This window comes from Podarcis vaucheri (assembly GCF_965113315.1).
Source record: "Podarcis vaucheri genome assembly, chromosome: 4".
NCBI lineage: Eukaryota > Metazoa > Chordata > Lepidosauria > Squamata > Lacertidae > Podarcis > Podarcis vaucheri.
The window spans coordinates 38344939-38367288 of record NC_138762.1 but is presented as its reverse complement, the minus strand read 5'-3'; the positions used below and the strand labels follow the sequence as shown (position 1 = coordinate 38367288).

At 39.5% G+C, this 22350-nt stretch overlaps 1 protein-coding gene across 1 annotated transcript in view; it reads left to right on the top strand.

Annotated features, from left to right (window-relative positions):
* The window catches only part of CBLB (Cbl proto-oncogene B), a 59941-nt gene extending 37591 nt beyond the window's left edge, over nucleotides 1–22350 (top strand). The window contains exons 11-19 of the mRNA XM_082219724.1: nucleotides 3389–3574; nucleotides 6399–6767; nucleotides 8062–8156; nucleotides 11701–11841; nucleotides 13044–13120; nucleotides 13213–13341; nucleotides 14528–14668; nucleotides 15802–15921; nucleotides 21356–22350. Of these exons, the coding sequence (XP_082075850.1) occupies nucleotides 3389–3574; nucleotides 6399–6767; nucleotides 8062–8156; nucleotides 11701–11841; nucleotides 13044–13120; nucleotides 13213–13341; nucleotides 14528–14668; nucleotides 15802–15921; nucleotides 21356–21618 (1521 nt within the window). The 3' untranslated portion in view covers nucleotides 21619–22350. The remainder of the gene's footprint in view (nucleotides 1–3388; nucleotides 3575–6398; nucleotides 6768–8061; nucleotides 8157–11700; nucleotides 11842–13043; nucleotides 13121–13212; nucleotides 13342–14527; nucleotides 14669–15801; nucleotides 15922–21355) is intronic.

Sequence of the window (22350 nt, the reverse complement as noted above, 5' to 3'; positions counted from 1 at the left end):
AATATAGCTCTGGAGGCTGATATGGGAGTGTCAAGGCTGTTTTTAAGCACTTTGCAAAAGTGCTGCTTAAAACAGCTGACGGTTCTCCTTTAAGTGACTGGGCAGGCAGCAGCCAAGTGTGTGAAAAGAGGAGTCTCTGCTGCCATTACTAATTACTGATGACCATGGATTAAATTCTGCTGCCTTGGCTATTTGATCCTGTTCCCTTCAGACAGGATACACAGCCAATGTAGAATTAAACCCAGTGAGGTCAGTAGATGGGCAGATGGGAAAAGTTTGGGGGAAATGGCCTAGCAGGCCAAATTGGAACACCTAGCAAGCCAAGATTGGACCATGGGATGGAGTTTCCCCACCCCTCTCCTAATTTAATAAAATGAATCCTGTTTACCTTCTAAAGCACAGTTTGCACAATTGCGGACAGAAATACCCAATTTCATGCTCAGAACATTTAACAGAAATCATGATCTCCCTACCCACTTGCTGCAGTCTCAGAGCAATCTGGGAATTCCATGGTGCTGTGCATCATGCCGAGTCAGTATCCAGATTGCTTTGCATTGTGAAACATTTATACCATCTGGTTTGCTACTCTTTTGCCAGAACCAGAGCAATTGCCTTGAGCATATTTAGTAGCTGCTTTGTAATGTCTGAAGAGAAAGTAATGAGGTTCAGATATGTTTTTCTGTTTCATGCAAAAAATGCAAATTTGTAATGTCTGAGGAATAAATCACAAAACTGAAGTGACAATCTTTCTCACAGGAAAACTCTAATGGGAATAGCTGATAGGTTAAACTTGTATCAACCCAACCAATATACCATGTGCAAATGCTCTCAAAGCACAAGTTGTCATACAATATTAAAGTCTAGCTACTGTAATTGGTCTGGATTCAGAATGCTAAAGCTGATGATTATTCAGTTATGCCTTTTTTCTATGCCTCCGTTCCATGTAGTTTCATTTGGGCTCAAGCCTGCAGATTCTTAAAAGTGTATTCACCCTGTACAAACACTAAAGAACAAAGTGTGGACATGTTATTTCAATTGTAAAAGTTTTAAGACTGAAACTGTAAAGTATTTCATGTTTTACAGACTTTATTTACTTATAAGAAAATGGTAGAGATGGGCAAACACCCAGCTGCTCAGCTGAACTTGCAGTTTGACTGCTTGTTTTTAAGTTGAAAGTTTGAAAAACCATGATGGGCCTTACAAGGGCTTGACTTATAAGCAGCCTGATTTCCTCTGCTCTGCCCCACCCTCCCAAATGTCGTATTGCAATAATGCTTATCTTAATGGAAAGGGGCTTTGCTCAGCAGCAAAGCTTCCTAGATCATGTGCCACCATATCATGAGACATTGTGCATCTCACTATAAATGATGTATAAAGCAAGCTGGCCACCAAGAGGAGGCCCTCTTGGGTTTCATCTGCCCTGTCATCATTCCCTTCTCCTGGCACCTCCTTCCTGAAGGTAAGATTTCCCCGCCCCCCAAGGGCAATAGCTCAAACTCAAAAAGTAGTCAATCAGTTTGAGCAGAGGGGACATGTGGAATACTTACCTCATCCATAGAAGTAGGTTTTAAAGCTGATAAGCTACTACAGTGGTACCTCTGGTTGCGAACGGGATCCGTTCTGGAGGTCACGGCCGCATCCCGAGGAATTCGCAACCGGACGACCACTTCTGTGAATGCATGCGGCGCATAGAGTGCTTTTGCGCATGCGCTCGGGGCGAAACCCGGAAAAATACTTCCAAGTTTGCCACATTCGCATCCCGAAGATTACATATCCAGAGGGATGCGTAAGCGGAGGTACAACTGTACTATTGATGTGATAATAAAGGTAAAGGACCCCTGGATGGTTAAGTCCAATCAAAGGCATCTATGAGGTATGACACTCATCTCGCTTTCAGGCTGAGGAAGCCAGCATTTGTCCACAGACAGCTTTCTGGGTCATGTGGCCTGCATGACTAAACCGCTTCTGGTGCAACGGAACACCGTGACAGAAGCCAGAGCACACAGAAATGCTGTTTATCTTCCCGATGCAGTGGTACCTATTCCTCTGCTTGCCCTGGTGTGCTTTCGAACTGCTAGGCTGACAGGAGCTGGGACAGAGCAATGGGAGCTCACCCCTTCGCATGGATTTGAATTGCTGACCTTCTGATCGGCAAGCCCAAAGCCTCAGTGGTTTAGACCACAGTGGCACCCATGATAATGGAAACAGTTTAAATGCATTAATACTAGTTAGGCAATAATGGCTCAGGAACACAACTGAAGAGCTAAAAAGCTCAGCAAAATTACAAATAATCACTTACTGTGAAGGATAGCATGCACACTGCAATATCTCCAGCAATAAATATTTTCCAAAAACAACACAGGTTAAAAAGAAGTATTCAAAACTGACATCAGTGTCAGATAATGTGTGTGAATTAGATGTTTAGGCTTCTGTCTATCCCTGTGGAATATATGAAATATATGTATATTGTGTATATGTGTATATATGGAATATATGGAATATATGTATATTGCAGTGAATGCACATTGTTGATATGTGAAATACCAAAGATTTGATCTTCAAGCAACTTTGCAGGTGTTCCAAACGTAGTAACATTTCGTGGGTATAGCCCTACTTGCAGAAGTACTGCTCTAATAAGTTTCATTTCTAATTAACTTAAAACTTCAATGGGATTATGTATCTAAGAATTCCAAGATATTCAAGTGTGTTCAGTTTTAGCTAAAGTGTCTTTCTTGTAGGCTTTATTAGTACATCAACATTTAAAAGATGTAATATAAAAGAGCAAAGAAATTTGTGTTAAATTAAATTATTGCCGTGCATTAAATTAACTGTATTTTGAAAATATTGCTGGAGTTTGGAATAGAACTCGACTACAGAGTCTCCAGATGTTGTAACTTGAAGCAATATGCTACCCTAAAAATCCCCAACTGAGCAATCTTAAATAATCTTAAAACTAAAATCCTCAGCACTAGAAAGTTTGTTCCCTTGAACTCAGTGGGATGTCTAGTGTCAGAGTTGCCACCTCCAGCAAGTGGCAAGTGTTAAGCCCTGGTGTAGGGTATATTTATGCTCTCATATGGAACCAATTTGTAATTATATTCATTTGTCTTTATTTCTCTTTCTTTGAGCAAATATCTTTATCTTCCTCATAATATGAATCTCTGCTCTGTTTGTCCAAATTCTAGCACTGCTGCATTTCTTTGCAATTGCCATTTAGCTGTGAAAATAGCTATTTAATACTTCAAAATAAATTATGGGCATCATAGCAATATAGCCAGTGTAATTGTTGATAGATGCATAAGCCATAAGAATTTGAAAGTGTATATGAAAGTATCCCAATAAACAAAACCAAAACCGTTTTATAACGCTTATGAATACTTTGTTGCAGTGTACTGAAAGACAGAATTCCCCAGTGACATCTCCAGGATCTTCTCCACTTGCACAAAGAAGAAAGCCACTTCCTGAACCCCTCCAAGGACCTCATCTTAGCCTCCCACCAGTGCCTCCTCGACTAGATCTAATTCAAAAGGGAGTTGCTCGATCCCCTTGTGCCAGCCCTACTAGCTCACCAAAGGTAGTCTTATTTATACCATTTATGATTTTGACACCCTCACCCAAGAAATTAGATGAGATCCGTAAGTGTTTACATATGTGATGCCTGCTGGTACATGGGAAGGCTTCTCAAGTTGCCCTTGCTACTTTCACCATTCTTGCAAACTACTGCTTTAGGAGCAGGCTGCAGTGCACCACAAGAGGTTCAAGCCAGTGATGAAAACTGTTGTGTCAACACACAAATCCTTTCTCTGTCTTGATCACTGTCTGTCTAGCTATAGAGAGAGAACATCTATTGGATTTTTCACAAGTGACTACATTAACTAAATAATAAACATAACAATTCTAATCAAATACAAATAACTCATATACCCATAAAGAACAGTGTTACTCTTGTTGAATCAGTAATAATTGCTTCTACAGCTTCCCAGTCATTTGGTGCTGGCTGCCGCTGTTGAATGACAGTGTTCTGTCTGGCTGAAGACTGGTCTACCTCTGCCTCTTTTTCTTTCACACTTAGATTCTCATCCCCACTGCTTTCCTTTTGCTTTCTCCACTGCTGCTCCTCTTCATCTTTGATCTTCTCTGCTTTTCTTCCATCACTCAACTGACTTGTCATCTGTCACTCCATACCTCTACCTCCCCCCATCCAATATTCATTTGCCTTTGCAGGAGTAGGCAGTACAGTGTGAGTTCCTATCCTCTATGCATGCACTTGGTAAGGATGTAAGAAAAAGGGAAATAAATTTTTAAAACCATTTGTAGTTTAATACGGTTTATTCTGGACTGTTCAAACCCCCTCCCCTCAAAAAACCACATATTGTTCTCCCACTTTGTAGACCCGCATAACCCTGCATCCAGAGTTGGGTTAAAAGTAATTTTTACGGTCAACCTGGGAGCCCTTACAGAGCTATAGTAAAGATCCTCAGTGACTTAGAGTTAGTAAAAATACCACAAAGCATACATTAAGTTGGGCATTAGAATCTAAGCTATATGTTTGACATAGGCATCCCTATGACATTAAAAAACCCAACATGTTTCTATTGTAATATCCCCCATCCCATGCCATACCAATTTAACGCAGTAGAAATGCTGGTGTCAAATTTTACTTGTATCTCACCTTTCTATGAATACTTAAGTATGCCAATAGAGTACACTATTTATTATTCCAGTTTGCAAAACTAAATAGCAAGTGAAAAACAGTGGCCGTGTTCACACATAACACGAAGTCATAAAGCTTGGCTTAATCATTTGTGCACAAGCTACATACTGGTGCACACAGTGCAAGCGTCCCCACTTTTCACCTCTTTCCAAAGCCATGGAGAAGCCAACTTAGTGTTACATGTGAATTTGACCTCATGGTTTCCTTTGCCCTAACAAACCACAACCTTGGGTGCAACACCATGCTAGCCTGTTTCATGATTTGTTTACCCCCGTGAATGAAGGGAGAATTGTGTACCAGTGTACAGTTTGGCTTAATAAAAGATGGTTCTTGGCTTTGCATTACATCCAAATGCAGCCTTTGAAAAATTGATTATCTGACTTACATTTAAATTGTGCAATGTTTTCAAATTTATCTCCATTTCCATTTGCATAGAGTGGTATCAAGTAAAAATGCTTCATTAGTATAAGCATTTCCATTTACACAACAGATTTTCACCTCCCTCTCCTCTTCCTGCACATACACTGCACCTTCTCCAAATCCGTTCCAGATAGTTGGAGGGTTCACCAGAACAGATTTAGAGGGTTTGGTGGGAGAGGAGGAGGAGATGAAGTTCCATTGTGCAGCTGGAAGCTTTTGCTCTACTTGGATGAATACCACCCATAATTTGTACTTGTCATATGTTGTTGAAATTAAGGTGAGAAATTTGCGACCCATGGTTTACAGTTACATAAAGGGAAAGCTGAACTCTCTGCAAATTGCAAATGCTCTTTAAGAAGGAAAGCATTCAGAAAAATATGCTTTCTTTAAGGCAGAAAGAATAGTCAACAAAATAGTACAGTCATTCACAAGCATTCTTCCTACAGCAAGATCACTTGGGTTGTAATTGGTACACCAAATATAATTAGATTTTTAATTGAATGTTGAAGGCATGCTTTGAAAACTGTATTAGTGAGTCTGTGTGCCTGCCTGTATGTGTGTGGATGACCAGTGATAACTTACAATTTACTTTTTATCAGCATTTTGCCTTTAACTTGGCAGTTCTATTTGCAAATTAAATTTCATTCTAGCTGCATAATTCTTAGACAACTGAAGTACATAAAATGTTTATTCATTGCTATCATAATTTTAATTAACTGTCATTTAAACTGGCAGTGAAGGGTCAGTGTTGCTGGTCTTTAGCCGTGAGTGCAGACATTAGTTTAAGATGATGAACATGATGGTGTATTCTGGGAATTGAGTATATTGCTGATTTTCTGTAATGAATACTTTACAACTCACATTATCTATTTTATAGTGTTTTTATTTTTAAAGTTTTCAACTGGTTATACTCTGATCATTATTACTTAGCAAAAGTTTGGTGCTGCGTGAACATGCAAAGAATATTCTATTCTCTTGCCAATAAATGTCATAGATGCAGAATATTGCTTCCCACTTATATGGGAAAGAAAATAGGTCTTTTAAATTTCAATTTCCTGTCAAGAATTATTATTACAATCTCACTTGCAATAATTAGGATTGGGCTGGCTGTGTGGTAAATGAAAAACATTGCAGGTAGAGAATAGTTTTCCCAGCGCTTTAAAGCCTTGCTTAGTTTTTTTCTGAAGATAATTCTGCGGATAAAGCAAACCTGTTTGTAGTGCATGCAGTTATAGATATATTACTTTCTGTTGCGTCTCCCTAGTCTTCTCCATGCATGATGAGGAAGCAAGACAAGCCTCTTCCTGCACCACCACCGCCTGTACGAGATCCTCCCCCACCTCCGCCAGAAAGACCCCCGCCCATTCCACCAGATAATAGGTTAAGCAGACACTTGCATCATCCTGAAAGTGTGCCTTCTAGAGACCAGCCTATGCCGCTCGAAGCCTGGTGCCCCAGAGAGGTGTGCGGAACAAATAATATCACAGGATGTCGAATAGTAGGAGGTGATGGTTCTCCCAAACCTGGACTCACAGCAAGCTCAAATATTAATGGTCGGCACTGTCGAATGGGTTCTGACCCAGTATTTCTGCGAAAACACAGACGCCATGATTTGCCTTCAGAAAGTGCCAAGGTGAGAGATCCATGGTGTATGAAGCTTCATTTTATTTCACACTCTGGCACTGTGGCCCACAAGTTCAAGTGCCATTTTATTGTTCTTTACTTACCATTTGACAGCTATATAATTGAAATCCTGTTAACAATCAAAGAATAATTACATCTACTCATTTAAAGTAACGCTACAGTTTGTACACTTTAATTTGGGGGTTACTTGGTTACAAAAAAAGGCCAGAAAGAGGGAGCTATTAAAAACTTTAATCAAATTATTATGATAGTGACTTTCTATTGCCAATGGCTTCATTTTTTCCTGTTTTGTGGTTTTCTGGAGATTTCTTTGTGTTTTTATAAATACATTTATTTAAGTAAGAGAGAAGAGTAAGGCAGAAAGGAACATAGAATATAGGCCTGGTTTGCACATCAGTTTAAGCCAAACCATGGGTTGGTGCAACCTCCTGGGAAGGAGATTGTGTCTACCTTGCTTCTTCCCAGTTATTTTGCTGCTGTGCCACACTGAGCTCAGCAATAGTTTATTGTGTCTTTCAAACTCTGGCTCATAGTTTAGCTCTCTCCAGACTAACCATATGCTGTGAACAAAGAACAAACCTTGGTTTTGATTCATAGTTACTTTGGAGACAGCTAAACCACTAGCCCTGGTTCAGATTACATATGAAGCCTTATGGCTTAGCTCAGTGTGACACACAGCAGCAAAACAACCAGAGAGGAACAAAGCAGCCACAATATTCTCAGAAGCTTGTTTGTACACACTCAGCCATGGTTTGTCTTCGCATGATGGCAAACTAGGCCAGTCTGTGTTAAATGCCTGGAGTTCAGAAAAAGACCACTATTTGTATAGAATTATGAGCCTAGGGCTTGCCAATCAGAAGGTTGGTGGTTCGAATCCCCACAACAGGGTGAGCTGCCATTGCTCAGTCCCAGCTCCTGCCAACCTAGCAGTTCGAAAGCACGTCAAAGTGCAAGTAGATAAATAGGTACTGCTCTGGCGGGAAGGTAAACGGCGTTTCCGTGCACTGCTCTGGTTCACCAGAAGCGCCTTAGTCATGCTGGCCACATGACCCGGAAGCTGTACACCGGCTCCCTCGGCCAATAAAGCGAGATGAGTGCGCCGCAACCCCAGAGTCGTCCGCGACTGGATCTAACAGTCAGGGGTCCTTTACCTTTACCTATATTGGTATTGGACTACAAAGAGCAGATTGAGATACATTAAATTTGAGGAGAAGGACTTAAATTATTGATTTTACCTACTCGTTGTGGAAGAGTTATAATACTGAGAAATCCATCCTTTGCAGATATTTTCAAATGGCCATCTAGGAAATGAAGAGTATGATGTTCCACCTCGGCTCTCACCACCACCTCCAGTTGCCTCAGTATTGCCGAATATGAAGTAAGTTTTATTTTAAAGTTACAAATACTGCTTACAAAGTATGAGGGAAAAGAAAGTTGGCTTGATTAAGTTAACAAATTAAATTTCTGTTAAAACTAAAATGTACCTTGTCTAAATAAAAAATTAATAAATAGTCCAATAGCACCTTAGAGACCAACTAAGTTTGTTGTGGGTATAAGCTTTTGTGTGTATGCACAGTTCTTCAGATACACCAAAACAGAAGTCACTAGACCCTTATATAATACCCAGAAAAACTTAGTTGGTCTCTAAGGTGCTACTGGACTATTTTTAAAAATTTTATTTCGACTGCATCAGACTAACACAGCTACCTACCTAAATCTATACCTTGTCTGTGCGTGATTTTAAAACACCCTAAAAAGATTCATATTTACAAGAAACCGGGGATGAATTTCCTGCTGGAGGAATATGAAATGAAAAATCAGCATGCTCTAGTTCCTCCAAATCCCATTGTGGGACAATGTGTCAGTTATACAAGAGATGAGCATCATTCTTTGGTCAAGTTCTGGAAAAGCATGGGTTTGGTGGCACATACGACAGGGGTGTTGTAAAATCCAGAATTAGCATGTGGTGGAAATGAGGATTTTGCCTCTCAAGGAGATACTCTAAAATATGAAGAGACCTGTCAGAGCTACTCTGCTTCTTCCCCTGTTCCCCTATTTCCAGTTCATCGTGATAGAAGAAATAAGCATGTTAGCAGTTCATTTTGTATATTTTGTTGAAGCAGCTCCCCAGGAGGCATTTTTGCCAGGAGGAAAAAAACCCGCCAAATAAATTCTACGCCCCATTTGATTAGATCCTATGGTTTGCTTCTCATAACTGAACAATAAATACACTCTTCCCCACCCCCATCCTTTATTTCATAGAAAGATGCAGCCCAGCATCAGATACTAGCCAAAGGCAAATGGGAACTTAGGGTAAATGCATACTAATGAGCCCAAGAAACCACTTCTTTCAAATGAGTAATAATGAAGTGTTTTCTTGGGTTCATTAGTATGCTTCCCCTGCCTTCTAATGGTCACAGTTTTTATACTGGTTTCCTACTGGTCATAATGCGGCATGTACATTCTTGTATTGTGCACATTTGTATTGAATTAATATAAAGTCAATGCATCATGTGTGGAATGTGTTCTGTGTTTAGATTATTGTTCTTGGTAACCTCTTACCATACTAATATTATGCTGTGTTTCCAGATGTTCTTTGTTTTAACTTCTTGCTTTGCTGACCCAGTAGCAGGCTCTCAGAACATGATACTTCCTCATAAATAGCAAAAGTGTTATATAATAGTGTAGTGGTAGCGTAACAAGTGTCAGCATACATAGGTTAGTAGTTTCAATAAACAGCTTTTTGCTATATGTTTGTTGCTTTGTAAGCTGGATGTGCCATGCTGTTTAAGCACAGCAGATCCTGTTAATGGGAAAACAAACACTTTCCATGAACTTTTACTCATTGTAAAACTTTGGAAGATGGAATGTTCCTTTTCAACTGATTGGAAAACAATTAATATTTCCCGAGCAAACTATATGATGTGACTCTCTTGTGGAACTTTAATATGCTTAGAAGTCATTGTATTGGCTTAACATTGTTGAGTGCAATCAATCAATCACTCAATCAATCAATCAATCAATGCTGGTTTGTTTATTGATAAGTTGCCCTTAATAGGTTTTTTGATGAGTAGGATATAAATGCTTAAAATAAATAGGAGCACATTTTAAAGCATACAACATTTCTTGGCATATTTATTAATAGCATTGTAAAATTAGCCATATCCATCAATAATATTTTATGGCTATTGTAACTTAAACGGGAATTCAAAAGACTGGTGCAAATAGTTTAGTAGGGAGATTTTAAAGCAGAATGAGGTTTACAAAGCTATTTGCAGAACATGGGAGTCACCTTTAAATAAACCAGTCTTACATGTTTAAGGTCACAATCCTAGACCTGCTTACCTGGGAGTAAGTCTCACTGAGTTCCATAAAGCTTCCTTCAGTGTAGTTGTGGGTAGGATTGCAGCCTAACATATCAATATATGCCAGGAAACTCAATGAGATCCCATCAGATAAATAAGAGGCTTTAGTAAGCCTCTTTGAGTTCGTTAACAATAAGATCATTTGATGGGTTCAAAGTTAAGTTAATTTGGATATACCAAACTGGATTGAATGAACTAAGGTGGGTAATTCCCCTTAATGTTATGTAAAAACAGACTAGATTTTAAGACAAAAATTAATCTATTCAGATGTAATAGTCATCCTCATTTAAGGAAGGCAAATGAGGATTCAACATGGTTTAAACTAAGTCTAGAGAAAATGGAAGGGCTTTAGGAACACACAAAGCTTTATCCTGTTCTCCTGGTTTTGTGGGTTAGCAACATTAAATTTAAAATTATGATAACACTTTTAGCTTTGAATATTTAGTTGGGGTACAGACAAGAGGCAGAAACCTCTTTGTTTGAATATATGATGTGCTTTGGCTCCCTCTACAGAAGGTGGTTAAATATTGCACTGCAGGAATATTTAAATTTCAGATTCTCATCTTCTACTGAAAATCCATTTTCTGTTACTGTCAGTTAAATTTCTGCTTTACATTTTTTAAATGTCTTGAGTTCTTTTAACTGACTTTCTTCTTCTTTTCTTCTTCAAACTTTGGAGTATGTTTAATATATGTAGAACTCTCACTCTGCTTGGCTTTTACACTCTTAACTTGCCCATAATGGCGAGGTTGAACATGTGGAATCACCTTACGCAGTTTATGTAGTACATTGAATGAAGTGTAATAGTTAAAACAGATATCTGGAACCCACCCTGCACAGAGGGTGGGAAGAAATTTGAGTGGAAATGCCATTGATAGAAAACAACTAAGCATTTCCTATTTTACCCTTCCCTAGTTATTCTCCACCCAAAATGGCTGTTGCTTGTCTTTTTTTTGAATCAGGCTTTCTTAAACTTGCATGTAGTTTGTTCCTAAACTAATGAAAATGGAAGTGTGCAGATCTTGCTAAACATGTCATTTCTCTGTCATTTAATATTGGGCACCTACATTATATATTTCAGGATCATTTGATGAATGATTTAAAAAAAATTAAGTTCCCGTTATCTCTCTCTCTCCTTTGGGACATCAGCTGAAGATAAAATTACTATGTTAAGGGTTGTGTCCCCTGCTTCTAACATCTAACTGAGGGGGCAACAGAAATCTCATAATTTTCCTTAGCTCTAAGAGGAAAACGTTATTTAACTACCTTATCAATAAGCATCATATTCCATTCACATGTATGTAGAATTTATTGCATATTTTTGTTACATACAGTGTGAAAAATCACCAAATGAGTGGCACAATGAGTGTTGCATTTGGATCCAGGAAAGTTGTTGGTTCAAAGCCCTCCTCAGTTGGGAAGCCTATTAGGTGACCACCTGCTAATCTTAACCTAACAGCCCTGGAAAAAGCTCAATTTAAATCACCAATAAATGTAATCAATATCTGCTACTATAACAAAGAAACTTATCTGGGTTTGATTTACTTTTCTTTTGAGGTCTCCTGTTCCTGTTAAAAATTCCCTCCCTGAGAAACCAAGAGAATGTTTAGAAGAAGATGAATACAAGATTCCTTCATCCCATCCTGTTTCTTTGACTTCACAGTCACCTCATTGTCATAATATAAAGTCTCACATTCGGTAAGGCATGGTTTGAAGGCAATGGTGGAATCATTATTTGGCATGATAGTATATCTAGTTTCAGTTTAATTTCATGTTTTAATTTATTGATGCAAATGTTCAAATTAGGGTGATACCAACTACTATCATTTTCATACAAAATATGATGTGGTCAATATACCTTTTTTGAAGGTATCCTCCAGATGCTTGCTTGTTTGCTTACATAGTGTCTCCATTGCTTTATATTTAAAACATCATAATAATCTCAATACTATTTACAGACTGAATCAAGACACCAAACAAAGCATTACAAAATAAAACAAAACGTTACAGTACAATGTTAAAATATTAAAAAATGCACATTTAAAATAACTTAACAGGAAAACAAAACATAAACATAAAATATTAGATAAAAATCAACTGTCTGCACATGAACTACATAAAACAGTATAATTAGTAACTAAGCAAAATAACTGAAATAGAAGCTGCAGTTCCATTATACCCACACATCCCTACACCTGTAACAACTCCCAAATACATCCTTAACCATCTTCCACAGCCAAACCTCACTCACATTCATTTATTCCAGCCATACAGATAACTCAACTAATCCCCAGTCAACCAGTTGTTACAGGGCATTAAAACTATATAGCAACATTAAGTGTAATTTAAAACCAGCTCATTCACCCAGCTCCATCTGAGGCAATGTAATGCCATGCAAACAGCCACATGACATCTCCCTCCCCATCTCTTGCCAAAGTAGGGTCATCCCTATATTGGTTAGGTCTCTCACACTGAGTGGTATAGCAACTCTGAGAAGCAAAAAATAGGGCAATCCAGACTCTTAACTCTGGGCAACAAAAATTCCATTTTCTAACCAAGTACAAAACAAAAGGGGGAGGCACCCAACGCATTGCTCTTGAATTCTTTTCCGGAGATAGTATTTATTTATAAATAATTTTTTGTACCACGTACCATTACAAATGCACCTTGAAGTGGTTTACAAAGATAGTAATAAAAATTACATCAAAACTATTTCAATTTTTAAAATTGTTATTAAATAGTAATGTTTTGTTTTCTGACCCCTGTCCCCATTTTAGAAAGGTGAACCAGTAGGTTTTTTTAGAAATACAATGGCTTAATAAATTAATGATCATCTATGGTGAATGTCCTTTTTCTGTTTTCATGTAACTAACATGCCGGTGTTCAATCTCTGCTTTCAGTGTATGTGAGAATGGAATAATGAGTGAAACACACAATTCTGCCTCTGAGATGAAAAGATTGAAACATCCAGAGATGGGTATGACTTCTAAACTTTGTTTTTCCATGCTTAGAAGAAAACCAGATTATTTTTTAAGGTGGAGTTTTAAGAAATCTACTTTTGCTATTTAGGTGATACCTTTGAGCCTCCTGTTCCAGTACCTTTACCACCTGCCCGACCTCCTTTGAGGGAAAACTTAAAACATGGCTCAGTAGTCAACAGGACTCCCTCCGATTATGACCTGCTTGTGCACCCTCCAGGTAATACATTATTTTACATCTATTTTTGTAGCATAAATTATGCAGAGGAGAGCTGGTGGAATAATGAATTTCTCTTTTATGAATTCACAGTTGGACTACTTAAACATATTAGACCAAAATAAAAAAATTTCGTGCATGCACACGAAAGCTCATACCAAGAACTAACTTAGTTGGTCTTTAAGGTGCTACTGGAAGGAATTTTTTTATTTTGACTATGGCAAACCAACACGGCTACCTATCTATATTAGACCAAACAATGCCACAAATTGTAGGTATAGTGTATATGTTTAAACTTGACATAAATGAACACACATGCATATACAACTAGATATATTATATTTTAAATGCTAAAATGTAGCACAGCAAAAATATCTTGTAGTCAAACAGTTTAATACAAATGACTCTAGCATGATACTAGGTGCTGCTTTTTAGAAGGGAAGAACTACTCTCCTGCACGTGGACTTCCCTACATAATTCTTTGTAACCCAGGCTATAACTTAAGTAATACATTTGTAGGTGAGAAGATTATTGCATAAAGCAAAGTTTTAAAAGCACAATGGAATTCAAAAGCTCTTAAGAAATGACATCACAAGCCTTATTCTACTTCGTTATATTACGGTGTTCGTTTTAAAGTCATTAAGATTTCTTGGTTTGCTGCCATTGCATTTTCCCACTGAAGATGTTCCATGGCTCAGTGAATTGAGCTGACAGGTCCATGGATCCTGCCCATGTTTCTTCTTGCTGTTTAGACCCTTGCCTTGTCAATAAGCATTTCCTGGTAGTGATGCTGCGTGCTAAAATTACAGCTCATGTGAGCATTCATATATGTACTTGTTTATGGGTTTAATTATGATCTGTCATAATCACCTGAAAGAAAGTTCATCCTGCATTCATCATTGAACCCACAATGCACAAAAGCTCAAATGCAGATGTACAGATAATTTTACAACACAGAGAAAACTTCTAAAAACGATACAGCGAAAGGTCATTCACAGCATGCGTTAAGTGTTGTTTGGAAGCTTCACTTTTATGATGCACAATTTCATTACTGGAGTCACTGAACTCCTTGATAAACCTTTGGAGGAAGCACCTCTCTTCCTGGCCAGAGAAAATCAATTTTAAGATTCACTTTTGATCATAGCATTAATGAAGATTCGCTTATTTAATGAGTTTTCTCTCAATGCAGGCGAAGATGCATCTGACAACCCGCCACCCTCGCTTCCCCCTCCGCCACCCCCTGCACGCCACAGCCTCATTGAGCAATCAAAGCCACTCATTGCAGGAAGCAGACCTTTGTCGGGACACGAACTCTACCTTCCTCCTGCAGGTAAGAGTTCAAAAGGGAATACATTTTTCATCTTCTAGTAGAGACATAGACAGACGGGGGTGGGAACTGTCATCAAGTGCTAGCTAGATTTGGTCATATTTCTAACTATAAACTTACCATTTAGACATCGTAAGAAAATGGATGATTTATGTATGCTATAGTGAATGATAAATTGCAAGGACAAATACAAATGTATGCACCACTTTTGGATAGGACACTTGAAGTTCAAAGAGGCATATTGGAGAAATCACGCAGCAGGTGTCTGCGTGCACGTAACTAAGTCTCAAACTGAAACTCTCTTTCTCATGCTGAAGCGGAATAAGCATATGTTACAGGACTATTGCAAAATTATAGGGGTTTTTTCTGAAATAGTGAGGTAACAGTGTACAGCGCCTACCGTACAACATTGTCCAAATCTCTTGAAGTAGCCTTATATTTCCATAACCCTTCAAAAACACCACCATTTGGATCTACTTCTGTTCTCACTGTTTACTGTTGATACATACTACTCTGTTGCTATACTACAGCAAAGAGCATTCCATCTCATTTTGGAGAGTCTTGTATCCTCAAGAATGACTTTTCAGGGGAACTTTGGAGCTGTAGTGGAGGGGAGGAGGTGGTACAGAAGCCCTGTTGCCTGAATGTATTTCCACTCTTGCTGCTCAGATTTTATTTTATTTTTTAATGTGCTGCTGCTCAGTGGGTGGAGTGGGGAGCAATGGCTGCAGTACTGAAAAACAGCATGAGAAGGTTTGATGTAGGGTAGCCACCAGAGGCCTATTTGTATTTTTCACCTTGAGATTTGGAGGCAAAAATCCACAGCAGCTCTAGCCCAACCTTCATTTGAAACTATATTTTGAAATAGGTTTGCAAACCATAGTTTAGAAGAAATAAATCCTTTTTCACCTGATTGTGATTTACCTGGTTGACATAGCATGGGAGGAAAGGGGAAATCTGCATGTGGGTATGGAGGAGTGCACATTTCCATAGCTCATTTTGTGGCATTTGAATTAAGCCTGTATTTATTAGCCTATCAGTGATCTCATTTGTATTCATTTCTGATCTTCATATTCTTTGATTACTATAATTGTCCTATGAACATTAAATTTCCTTTTGTTTTTAAAATTGTATAGATCTTTTCTTTGATCCTGTAAATGGCTTAGTTCCTTTGCCTCCAGTTCGAAGATTAACTGGTGAAAATATGAAAACACACAGAACATCGCAGGACTATGACCAGCTTCCATCTTGTTCAGGTAAGCAAAGCACAGTATACAGAACCATTTCTTTGCCACCTTCTCCCCCAAAGAACAAATTGATAACTTTGTCCTTTTTGTGATACTGAACACAATGAATTACTATAAGGGAAAAAAAACATTTGAAATTGGTGATCTATGGCACTGTCCATCTTTATCTGAACTTCTATTGTATTTCTATTACTTTATTAGAGAGATAGCTGTGTTTCTCAAGCCCACACTACATACTAGTTTCCCTCCCTACACAAAGGTAATATTACATATAGACAAATGGAAATCATACTATATGAAATAAGGTCTAGGAAAATATTGCAGGAACAGCACAAGAGGTGTGCCACAACTAAGAATAGCCTCTTCTAGTCCCTGCCTGTCACATTTCAGATGGCAGGGCAACCACAAGAATGCCTCAGGAGAAGATCTTGGTGTATGGTCCGACTGATGGATTATTGCTAACATTATGTATATACCTTTCACCACAAGGCCCCATGAAGGGTTTCAACAATTTAAGCTACAATGTTAAAAGCAGTTTTAAACAAGTTACAATCACAATATAGGGTGAGTCATGCAAATATACATCTCAGGTGTCAAAAGGCCAGGATAAAGAAGTGTATCTTCAGTATGTGACAGAAACTGCATAATGAAGATATGAAGATGCAAGACGCACCTCTGTGTGGCCAATTTAACATTTCCACTGCCTCACCTGAATTGGGTGTGTTTGTTCAAGAGCCTTGCCTGTGTCCTGCCGCCACTGCAACTGAAATTCATCCAGTAACACAGGATCAAATGGGGCACTTTATCACTAGCTAGAACTTTCACAACATTAGCATCAAATCACAGCGTAGGTGAGTGAGCTTGTCCTCAAAGTGGTATACACATCATCACTTAGTAAATGCATCAAACTTGACATCATCAGCTGGGCCAAGTCGAAGTAGGCCATGAATCACTCAGAAAAGCTCTTATAAGAAGCATTGTAAGGACACAGTAGCCGTGAAGAAGTATTACTTCTTCACTGTCGTCACCACCACAGAATAGGCTTGATAATGAGCTCTGAATTTTGTTAGGTCAGAGTCACAGTGAGTTTTGCTGCTTATATTTTGGCATTCTCCCTGCCTGCTTTTAGCTCTCAGTTACTTGAGGTAGCTGAACATGCTCTACCTAGCAGGAGAAGGCACTTGGGAGCCATCCTGTCAACCACTTAAGTGGTATCTGCATTCCACAGAGTAACCTAGGAAATTAAGAGGAGTGCCCGTTATGCCAACCAGAATTCTTCCAAGATCCCTCAGGAATGTGCTAAGTGTGTGATTTGTACTCCACAAGTTCATAGTTTGGACAGTTATTGAATGCAACAGTAGCTGCCCAGGCAGCATATGCACATTGTGAAAACTTGACCCTACATTCACATGATGTTAGATGAAAATGTAGTTCTGCAAGCCGAAGCCTAGTATTAATATGTATATTTTTAAAAATCGGACCTGGTTGTATGAGGCACTTGCCCGTTTATCATTTACACACCTTAGAATACAACACTTGAAAATAGAAAAGCCACCGACATAGATATATATTGCATTCCACCAAATAAGATTACACATTACAGTGTATTGAATGTTCATTTGTATACCTAGACTAATGAAGTATAGTTTCATGTACAGTAGTACCTCGGGTTACATACGCTTCGGGTTAAATACGCTTCAGGTCACAGACTCTGCTAACCCAGAAATAGTACCTCAGGTTAAGAACTTTGCTTCAGGATGAGAACAGAAATTGTGCGGCAGTGGCGCAGCAGCAGTGGGAGGCCCCATTAGCTAAAGTGGTGCTTCAGGTTAAAAACAGTTTCAGGTTAAGAATGGACCTCCGGAACGAATTAAGTACTTAACCTGAGGTACCACTGTAATTGGAAACAGACATTACAGACCAAACATACCTAACTGAAGATAGTTAGATAAACTCTTTAGATAAACATAGCTGGTGTTGGGAAATGATCTCCTTATTCCTAAACATTTCCGTGATAAACATTAACTGGGATTTTAGAAGTTTTCCCCTCAGAAGACCATGGCTGCAGCTGGGGTTCTTTGGTTCTATTCCAAGGATGGATACATTATTATTTTTTTGCTCCAAGGGGCCAAATTCAAGAGGTGGGTGGGCCTGCCTAACTCTCAGTCACATATTGTCATTATTGCATGACAAGATGAACAGGTTGGTTGTCCCGCCGACCTGCCAAAAGCCCTTGCACTGTGTTCCCAGGTGCCTCACGGCCAGCTTGCTGTCAGGCTTTTAGAAGCAGCAGCACAAATGCTGTTGTGAGCCCTATGCTCAGCATTTCACAAAGCACAGGGGTAGCAAAGCCATTCTTTCTGCTTTCCCCATTGGGGGATGGGGAGAAAGAAGCCAGCATTTAACGGGCATCTCATAGCTAATCTGTCACTCACCTGCATCCAACGTGGCAGGATTTAACCCATGAATTGGTGCCTGTTCCCTGCTGGAATTCAGCATTGCTCAACCTGCAGGAAATGCTGAATTCCCTGCCCTCCCACCATCCGCTGATGTCACAAGTGATGCCAACTCATGCAGTGCCAAATTGGACTCCCTGGTGGGCCAAGATTGGCCCATGGGCCAGAGGTTCCCCACCCCCTGCTCTAGTCCACAATGAACACAAAACAGTTCTCTTTATAAAATGCCACCATTAAAGCTTGCATAGTTAACTTTGTCCATGCTTTAACTTACTAAGGGTGTGATTCTTTAACTTGAACTAATTGTTTTCCATTATTGGTGGTCCTTCTGATCCCAGCCAAATTTCTTTTTTAAATGCTAACCAAATTGCTGCATGACGTACTTATAGTCGTCTTGATATTTGTGGGGGCTACAATATTTGGACGATTTCTACCACAATCTTCTAAAATATCCACGAGTTTCAACCAGCACTTCAAATAATGATGCAGTGTGAATTGTATCAATACTTTCAATTTAAGCTGAATTAAATGAAAATCTGTATACTAAATCATGTCATAGTATAAACTGGAAAGTTTTTTATTGGATTTATAGTCTGTGTAATTAATAATATTCATGAGGAACTGTTCCACCTTTAACCTAAATTGAATAAAACACTTGTGGGTAGCATTTGTATTCTGTATTGTGTTGAGCAATTCAACACATAATGCATATTTTATATTCATTCCAGCTCATTTTATGGGCGATCAGAATCTGTTTAATTATTTGGCAGAATAGGAACCTTAAAATATGACAAATGAATCACTAATTTATCATGTGTAAAAATGATGGGAGTGGTCACACTCCAGATGTTCTGAGACTCTATGTTCCCCGTCCATGATATATAATAAGACAGTCCTTGCCCTTGGGTTTATAATCTGAGGGACACACCCCAATAGGAAAAAGGAATTTGGGGGGGCAGGGGGACAAACTCAAAACACTAGTTAATAGCTATAGAGCCCTTATAGTGGCCAGCTGAAAGGTAACCGTTCAAAGAGACACCAACCGTTACTGGTTTCTCAGCTATGTCAATAGAGCTGTACCCCAGTCTTCTCTCTCTTTCTGTCCCTCTAAATTTATTTTTATAATTCCCACGAATTATTACAAATTAAGCCAAATTACTTTAATACAATTTCTTAAAATCAGGTTTTCCGCTCCTGTTGCAAATACAAGTCGATCATTTCCTCCCATAGCAGCAGCATTTCTTATTTAGTGTCCAGTTGTCATCTCTCACTTGGTCCAGGAGCGCCTCTTGATTAAAGCCAGTTGTTCAGATTAAGGAGGAACCATCCGCAAACCATGCCGGTAGTGGAGGATCATCCATAGCAGGGACACCCTCCCAGGTCACTCCCACTTTGCCTTTCAAGTTGGCAGACACAGGATTGCATGGCATGCAAGATACTGTAAACTCCCCAGACTCCACTGGGGAGCATTGCGAGGATTTATGCCTCATAAATCCTCTCTTTCCCCTGCCTGAACTTCCTCTCAACCCCCAGAGGGCTCCGAAGAACATCCACCATTGATCATGGGTGTGGCCGGAAACCCCAATCTTCTCTCTTCTTTAGTCTAATGGAATGGCTGGTGCGATGAGGGAGGAGCCTGATTGGGCTAGTTTTTCAGGAGAGCTGATAGACAAGGTCCTGTAGTGCCATCTCTTCCTCTTCATTTACTGGAGAATGTGTTGGCCATGCCAGTTCCGGCTTCTTTCCGAAATATCAGCTATCTATCACCATAGAAATTGCTTTCATTGTTTTTTATGTTCTTTGTAAAATTGCAAATTGTGTGGTGAAGACATAAAGCTTCACACTCCATAGTTGATATCCATGGAAGATACCGTATTTTTCGCCCTATAGGACGCACTTTTTCCCCTCCAAAAATGAAGGGGAAATGTGTGTGCATCCTATGGGGCGAATGCAGGCTTTCACTGAAGCCTGGAGAGCAAGAGGGGTCGGTGCGCACCGACCCTTCTCGCTCTCCAGGCTTCAGGAGAGCCCCACCGCCAGCCCCACAAGCTCGGGGGACAGTGGGGAGGCGGAACGCCGCCATCCCGCTGTCTCCCGACCTAGTTTGGAGGCTGGCGGCGGGGAGAAGCGTACTTCTCTGTGCCGCCAGCCCCGCAAGCTCGGGGGACAGCACGGAGGCGCAGCGTGCCCAGACTTAGCTTCGCGCAGCTCTCCGCAAGCCGCGGGAGCCAAGCGCTGGGCTCCCACGCTTGCGGAGAGCTGCATGTTCTGGGGTCGGGGGAAGCTCGGGCTTCCCCCACCCCAGCCCCGCGCCTGGGGGGGGGGAAATAATTTTTTCCCCTTTATTCCCCCCCCCCAAAAAAAATAGGTGCGTCCTATGGGCCAGTGCGTCCTATAGGGCGAAAAATACGGTATTTAAACCCTAGCTTACTTCTTGCACTGAAACCAGTGGGATTTAAGAAGCTTAATTTTGACTGATTGTGTCCTTTCTTTTTCTGCTGTTGGCTTCAGGCATGTATGACTAATTCTGCCACCAAATAAAATGGAAAATCATTTTGATCTTACCTATACAGAATTTAAATGGAACTGTGGGTTGTTTTGGTACATGGCGTTGTACCAGATTTCCAATTCCGTTCAGGTTTCATTGTGAGCTTTGATAACTATGTAAGATTGGTCCTTAGATTTAAAAAGGCAAGAAGCCAAATTTAGTCCCAATCTTGATTATCAGTGATCTGTTGTCTCATATTACCTTCTTCTTCATTAAGTGTAATCGTATGGTGCATTTAGGAAACAGTATGTGTAAAAATAAAAATGACATATGATGATTCAGGTTTGCTGCAAACACTTCCCCAGCACTCTAACAAATTAAGCTAATTAATAAAAAATTCCACACAGAAACATTGGCTGTGAATAACTAAGAATGTTGGCTCTTGTTACATTTATTGAATATCAAATTGTGTTTTTCTTTTGATTTTCTTCTTGTGCAGATGGTTCACAAGCACCAGCCAGACCTCCTAAACCACTGCCCCGCCGGACTGCTCCAGAAATACACCATAGGAAGGCACATAACTCTGACCCATCTATAGAAAATGTTGATGCAAAAATTGCAAAACTTATGGGAGAAGGCTATTCCTTTGAAGAAGTGAAGCGGGCGCTTGAAATAGCCCAAAACAACCTTGATGTAGCACGGAGCATTCTAAGAGAATTTGCCTGCTTTCCTCCGACCATTTCCCCACGTCTCAATCTATAGCAGTGTGGAAAACCTTGCAGCAAGCCTGTCCTTCAGAAGTTTGTGAGTGTGAACATGAGAGCTAACATGCAAGTGCAACACTGCGTGCAAGAGAGAGATTATTCTCTAGACATTTTCAAAGAGTAGAGTTCCAGCAGTTTTTCAGGGAGGGGAAACTGCTCCTTTCAAGACATAAGTGGATTTGATCTTCTGTATTTTTGCTAGCCATACTTTTTTGAATCAGGGTTGAACTGACAAATAATTTAAAGAAGTTTACTTCCCATAAACTTTTAATCTGTGAAATGCATTTTCATGTTTACAAGGTGGTGAGTGACCATTTTCAAGCTGATAGTCCTCTTTTGTTCTTGTTCATATTTTCTACTCTTGTGTAGCATTTCCAACTGTTTTTGTACTGACTTGCCCCATCAGCTATAAGTCACTTATTTCTTATCTCCATTTTTTCTTTTAAAGAAGCTTTAATCTCTTTTTCTTCTTCTTCTTCTTTTCTTTTGCATTTTAGCATCAAGCAAATGCAAGGGAAAATGTGGCCTTCACTACTGATTTTTCCCTACTGTTGTATCTTTGCTATTTAGAGAGAGAAAATTGAATGTGTAATACATTGTATTGTCTTTGGTCTGCCTCTTGGAGGGCATTTTGACTGCAACACAGTGGGCAGCTTTTCTTTGACATATGGCCGATAACTTTCAAGGTCTAGATGGCTTCAATTTTAAAATAAATTAAACGTTCACAATA